Genomic DNA, 6,847 nt, shown 5'->3' with positions numbered 1-6,847 from the left:
TTTGTATAAATGGAATCATATAATATGTGATCATTTGTGATTGGCTTCTTTTGCATAACTTAATGTTTAAAAGGTTCATGTTATAGCATATGTCAGTGTTTCATCCTTTTTATGGCCAGATCCTATTTCATTGTTTGGATATACTGCCTGTGTTTCCACTCATCAGTCAGTAGATACTTGGACTACCACCTTTTGGCTATTATGGATAATGCTGATATGAACATTCATTTACAAGTTTTTGCATGGACATATGTTTTTATGCCTAGGCATGAAATTCTGGGTCGTGTGGTGCCTCCGTTTATCTGATTAAGGAACTGCCAGGCTGTTTTTCTAAGTGACATCACCATTTTCTGTTCCTAACAACAGCCCATAGGGATTCTGATTTTTCCATATTCTTACCATCATTTGTTTGATTCCAGGCATCCTGGTGAATGTGAAGTGGTATTTCCTTGTGATTTTGATTTGTTTTTCTTTATTAGGCAGCTAGGGCTGTCATAACAAAATACCACAGACGGAGTGGATTAAACAACAGAAATTTACTCAGTTCTGGAGGCTGAAAGTCTAAGATCAGGATGCCAGTAAGTTGGTTTATCGTGAGGCCTCTCTATCCTGGCTTGCAGAAAGCCACGTTTCTTGCTGTTTTCTCACATGACCTTTCCCCTGTGCGTATCCACTAAGGGAGAGAGAGAGCACCCTGGTGTTTTTTCCCTTTCTTCTAAGGACATCAGTGCTACTGGATAAAGGCTTCATCCTTATGACCTCCTTTTAACCTGGATTACCTCTTAAAGGCCTTGTCTCCAAATACAGTATTACTGGAGGTTAGTTCTTCAACATATGAATTTGGGAATGGGACACAGTCCATAACAGTTTCTTTGTCAATAATGATGTCAAACATCTTTTCATATGCACCTTAGCCTTTGTCTATACTAATAAATGATTCCAGAAATTTAAAAAAGTTATAGTTTTCAATAAAATTCCTAGAAGAAAAAGTAAAATCATCTAAATTATTATAAGTGATGTACATTTATTGAAAGTTTTTGTTGTGAGCCATGGTAACAAATGGCGTTACATAAAGATTGACATAATATAGATCAAGCATATCTCCCAGTCACTATATGTAAATGATTAGAGCATATTGACTGGCTAAATAAGCTATCTCTAAATACAAAACTTGGAAACATTGTTATAGAAGAATGCTAAAGTTGTTAGTCAATAAAAGTAAAATAATTTAGATTTCATGTTCTGTTATCATTCAGGTTTGAATTCAGATAATAAGTACATTAAAGTCTAGCCTGAGATCACAGGTAAAAGAAAACATTTAAGGATTTGAATTACTGAAACAAATAATATGATATCGGTGTTCTAAAACAAAGGAATAAAGTTCTAAGAATCCAAAAAACACGCTCTGGTTACAGTCCATATTCTCCTACTGCTTCTTTCTAGAGTGTTCAAATACAGTTATTTGCTTTTCTGGTTAAAAAAAAGATAGATTAAAATGCCCTCACAAGAAGATACCATGACTAGCTAGCTTACTTTCCAGCATGTGAGGCTATTACAAGAATAGCCTATAACCCAAACAGGTCACTCACAAGAATGCAACTGTGTTGGAACCCTCTTCTGAGACTTCCAGCCTCTAGAACTGAGAAAAATAAATATTTGTTTTTTAAGCCACCTTAATTTGTTATATTCACCCATGTTGTTTTCTTATCTGTTGAATGTCTGTTGTGTCAGTAATTTCCCCTCTTGCATTTCTGATATTGCTAATTTGTGACTTTTTTTTCCCTGCTTATCATTGAAAAAAAATCTTTTTAAATAACTAAGCTTTGGTTTGATTTTCTGTGCTGTTTTCTTTTTTCAGATTTATTTTCTAATATTTACTGTTTTTCTTCCATTACTATCTTTAGATTTAATTGTCTCTCTTTGTCTAGTTTGTTTAGGTAGGAACTTAAGTATCCGCAGATCTTTCTTTTCAAATATAAAAATTTTAAACCACATATTTATGTCTGAGCACTGCTTTAGTTGCATTCAGAAATTTCTGTATTTTTGTGTTGTTTTCATAGACTTCAAAATATCTTATTTGAACCTTCTTCACCCCATGGGTATATTAGAAGAATATCATTTATAAATATTTTGTATATCTCCAAGTAAAAAAGTGTTTATTAATTTCTAGTATAGCTTCTCTGAAGCTCAAGAACATCTTTTGTATGATTTCTGTTCTTCTGTATTTGTCTAACAGCCAAGAATGCATTTGTCTAACAGCCAAGATTTGTCTGACAGCCAAGAATGCATTCTATTTTGCTGAAAATTCCATGTGCATTTGAGAAAATGTGAATTTAGCTGTTATTGAAAGCACTGTGTCCTTGAGTTTGAAGATGTGGTTATCACAAGAGCTACTTTATCTCTTATCCCTATAATTGGGCCTACCAGGTATTCCTGCCTCATGTTTCTGTGCTGCTTTTCTTCCTCTAGCTGCTATGAGTGCCTGCTAGTGCCGTAAAACAGATTTGTTGTTCTTGCCCTTGCAGATGAATATATTTGTTCCATAAATTAGATAAGAATATATTTCTTTTTTTTTTTTTTGATTTGGAGTCTCAGTCAATCGTCCAGGCCACCCCAGTGTTGACCTACTAGGCCCCGACAATCCTTCCACCTTAGCTTTCCAAGTAGCCGAAACTACAGGCATTACCACATCCAACTAATTTTTAATTTATTGTAAAACGAGGTCTCGCCAAGTTGCCCGGGCTAGTCTCAAACCTGCGGGCTCAGGCAATCCACGTGCCTCAGCCTCCCAAAGTGCTGGGATTACAGCTAAGCTACCGAGCGTGGCCAATAAGAATATATTTCTAGGCAGAATTTTGGCAGCAGCTCCTGTTACGTCTTCCAGCATATCCCGAAACTGGAACTTTCTCAGGATCCTTTATGATCTTTCCTGTGAGCTCCCCATTTGGATCATGGAGGGAAATATTACAAGAGCACACAGATCATCTGTATCCGTTGCAGTGGAAGGTTAGCTTCTTGGTCAACCTTCATGGAACCACAGAAGCATTCCATTTTTGTTTTGCATGAATATGTGGATGATGTCAAACATGTTTTCGGTTCTGTTAAATTACTTTTGGCTAGAAGAAACAGGATTTTTTTTCTTGGAGCTCTTTTTGTTGCTGGCTCCAGATTGTAGGTTGCTTTAGCACTCTGTCTAGGATATATGGGAAGCAGAAAGAAAAGCTTTGGAATTCTCTGCTGTGTCATTTCTTAAGTCCTGAGGTTCATATTTTTCTATTTTGTAGAGTCTTTGTATGTTTGTTCATCTTTTTTTTTCTTGCCAGGATTTTTAATTGTAAGAAGGAAGATCTGGGAGGAAAAGGCCTACTCCATCTTGGATGAAAATAATACCTATTTCTTTAAACATTATAGATGAGGAACAAGAAAGAGAATCTGTCTGTGCATATTTTCAGTCTTTGGAAACATGACCAGAAAAAATAAAATAAAATACATAACAAAACATGGGTACAAGTCCCTCTCCATGAAAAGTGTAAGATTTATAATACGTTTTCAATTTTTTTCATTTTAGGATATCATAAAATTGATGACAACATACAAGAGATCCAGGAAAAACAAAAGAAGTCTCTGTGTCAAGTAATATTCATTGATGACAATGATAAAACCTTGAGTAAAGAAGAGCAGAAAGGATACCTCATTCAGTATCAGAGGACCCATTCAGGGGAGAAACTTCAATACGAAGAATGTGGGAAATCATTTTGTACAAGTTCACACTCTATTCAGCATTCTGGAGCTCATGTGGGATTCAAACATTATGAATGTAATGAATGTGGGAAAACTTTCTGTCAGAAGTCAAACCTTAGTGAACATGTGAGAATTCACACTAAGGAAAAAACTTATGGTAACAATGACTGTGGGAAATCTTACAGGTCACCCATTATAGGACATCAGAGAATAGAAACAAAGATGAAACTCTGTGAAGCCAGTGAATGTGGGAAAATATTCTTCAAGATGGCATGTCTTAAAGAACATTGGAGAATTCCCACTGAGGAGAAACCTTATGAATGTATTGGATGTGGGAAAACTTTCTTCACATCATCACATCTCAGAGCACATCAGAGAATTCACACAGGTGACAAACCCTATGAATGTATTGAATGTGAGAAAACTTTCTCTCACAAGACACACCTCAATGCACATCAGAGAATCCACACAGGAGAGAAACCCTATGAATGTACTGAATGTGGAAAATCTTTTACCTGTAATTCAGCCCTAAAAGCACATCAGAGAATTCACACAGGTGAGAAACCCTATGTATGTACTGACTGTGAGAAAACTTTTGCCTATAATTCAGCACTCAGAGCACATCAGAGAATTCACACAGGGGAGAAACCTTATGAATGTAAAGAATGTGGAAGGGCTTTTGCCCGTATTTCTGTTCTCAAAGCACATCAAAGTATTCATACAGGTGAGAAACCCTATGACTGTAATGATTGTGGGCGATCTTTTACCTTCAGTTCAGGTCTAAGAGCACATCAGAGAATTCACACAGGGGAGAAACCCTATGAATGTAATGAATGTGAGAAAACTTTTACCCATAATACAGCCCTCAGAGTACATCAGAGAATTCACACAGGGGAGAAACCTTATGAATGTAATGAATGTGACAAAACTTTTACCCGTAATTCAGCGCTTAGAGCACATCAGAAAATTCACACAGGGGAGAAACCCTATGAATGTAATGAATGTGGAAAAACTTTCACTGAGAAGTCATATGTTAGTGCACATCAGAGAGTTCACACAGGAGAGAAACCCTATGAATGTAATATTTGTGGAAAACCATTTGCCTTTGACTCATCCCTTAAAGTGCATCAGAGAATTCACACAGGTGTGAAATCCTATTGTTGCAATGAATGTGGGAAAACTTTCTCCCAGAAGTCACACCTTATGTCACACCAGAGGACTCACACAGGGGAGAAACCCTATGAATGTAATGAATGTGGAAAAAGTTTCTCCCAGAAGTCAAACCTTAGTGCACACCAGAGGACTCACACAGGGGAGAAACCCTATGAATGTAATATTTGTGGGAAACCATTTGCCCTTAGCTCATCCCTTAAAGTGCATCAGAGAATTCACACAGGTGTGAAATCCTATGGATGTGATGAATGTGGGAAAACATTCTCCCAGATGTCATACCTTAGTGCACACCAGAAGACTCACACAGGGGGAGAAACCCTATGAATGTAATGAATGTGGGAAAGCTTTTGCCCACTTTTCAACTCTCAGAGTACACCAGAGAATTCACACAGGGGAGAAACCCTATGAATGTGGTGAATGTGGGAACATTTTTGTTCGTAAGGCAGCTCTTAGAGTACATCACATCAGAATGCATACCAGAGAGAAAACCCTAACACATCATGAATTTGAGAAGTCCTGAATTAACTCATGCCTTACTTTATACCACACAGCAGAGAAACTCTTGTCATGTAGACTGGAAAGTTGTTTTCCCTAACATTTTCCACTAGGCTCATATCTTGTTGAAAATCCCGATCTCATTCATCCAGGTGGGCTGACCAGAGAATATGATGCTAATGATATCTATTACATTTTGTCCTGGCCCTTAAGCATAGTCTCCCTGGTCTATGGCAAGATGGGATTGAGATGATTTCCACAGCAAGTTGGCTTTTGTGTGTTGAATGTGGTGCAGCACAAGGTCAAAAGAAGCTAGAATCTGAGTAAATGTTTGAAATATAATTCTCTGCTTCCACATCTTCATCAGTTGTTTGTTTTTCAAGCAAGTATTATGAGCTCTCAGATTTGACCTATTAGTTAAATGCATTGTTTTGCTGTCTCCCTATTAGACTGGGATGAAATCGTACTAACATAATACATTTCAGAACTATAATAATTCAGTTTTATTGTATATCGGAGACTTCACATGAAGAAGAAAATTGTCAACATCCTGAATGATGAGAAGCCTTCATTAAAGTCAGAGATATTTTGGAAAAACACAAAAGCCTTCACAACAAAATTAATTGCATTAAACATCAAATAATTAGGATAAAATTTTATATTTTGAATAAATGATTTTTAACAAATATTGAATGTTTGTTTTTAGAAATTTATTTCCTGAGAAAGTGTCAGTTTCAGAATTGAAAAAAATAAAATCTTCACCTACAAAAACTTATGTTTGGATGTACTATCAAAAATTTTATAGAAAAAAAGAACAAATTCCTATACACAAACTCACTGTAGAATGTGAAGTTTTTTAAATGGAGGAATAGCTTAAATTCTGTGGATAACACCAATAAATATTTATGAAAAGTCACTAATTGATGTGAAAGTCTGTATGAGACTGTAAACATGAATTCTTACTGGTGAACTTGAGTGGGAGCCAAACCTGCTTTGGCATGTCTACTTACTTTTCTGGGCAACTGTGCCCTCTTAGTTTCCTTCAACTTGCTGTTAGGTTTTTGCCCACCTGTTATGTCTGAATATGACTTGCCCTGTTTTTATAAAACCTTTGATATCCCTGAGATTTCCCAAGCATTCTTGTGTGTATATGTGTGTGTGCGTGCACACATGTGCACTGGAGGTGTTGGTGGTGGTATTGATTCTTGCATACTTTTGGGGGGAAAGGGTATAGAGGACATTAAGTTTATCCTACTCTAGTGATTCATTTTGCACTGAATCTTTATAAAACAAGTCATCCCCTCAAGCCCTTGAATGCGTACTGCCTCAGCCTCTTGCCTAGGATCTTGTTTTCCAGTATCATGATGCCTGCTTACACTGTGCTTTCCAAGTTAGTGGTGTTCCTGCCAAGCTAAGACAGCAGATTTTGGAGTTGGAA

General features: G+C 36.7%; 1 protein-coding gene across 1 annotated transcript; it reads left to right on the top strand.

Annotated features, from left to right (window-relative positions):
* Positions 1–2,951: 2,951 nt before the first annotated feature.
* LOC103256611 (zinc finger protein 658B-like) lies at positions 2,952–6,325 on the top strand. Its single transcript, XM_021710596.1, has 3 exons — positions 2,952–3,006; positions 3,569–5,186; positions 5,222–6,325. Exons 1-3 carry the CDS (start codon positions 2,952–2,954, stop codon positions 5,406–5,408), a joined length of 1,860 nt encoding a protein of 619 aa, XP_021566271.1. The 3' UTR covers positions 5,409–6,325.
* Positions 6,326–6,847: the final 522 nt, after the last annotated feature.

This window comes from Carlito syrichta, unplaced genomic scaffold (assembly GCF_000164805.1).
Source record: "Carlito syrichta isolate Samal-C Ts95f unplaced genomic scaffold, Tarsius_syrichta-2.0.1 Scaffold290538, whole genome shotgun sequence".
Lineage (NCBI taxonomy): Eukaryota > Metazoa > Chordata > Mammalia > Primates > Tarsiidae > Carlito > Carlito syrichta.
The sequence above is the reverse complement of the archived record's forward strand: the minus strand, read 5'-3'. Positions and strand labels throughout refer to the sequence as shown.

Excerpts from the sequence above, each read along its gene's own strand:
- LOC103256611 (XM_021710596.1), top strand. The coding sequence starts at position 2,952 with ATGGAGGGAAATATTACAAGAGCACACAGATCATCTGTATCCGTTGCA. Across the intron at positions 3,007-3,568 it reads TGTATCCGTTGCAGTGGAAG|GATATCATAAAATTGATGAC; the intron begins GTTAGCTTCTTG and ends TTTTCATTTTAG. Across the intron at positions 5,187-5,221 it reads GGGAAAACATTCTCCCAGAT|GGGGAGAAACCCTATGAATG; the intron begins GTCATACCTTAG and ends AGACTCACACAG.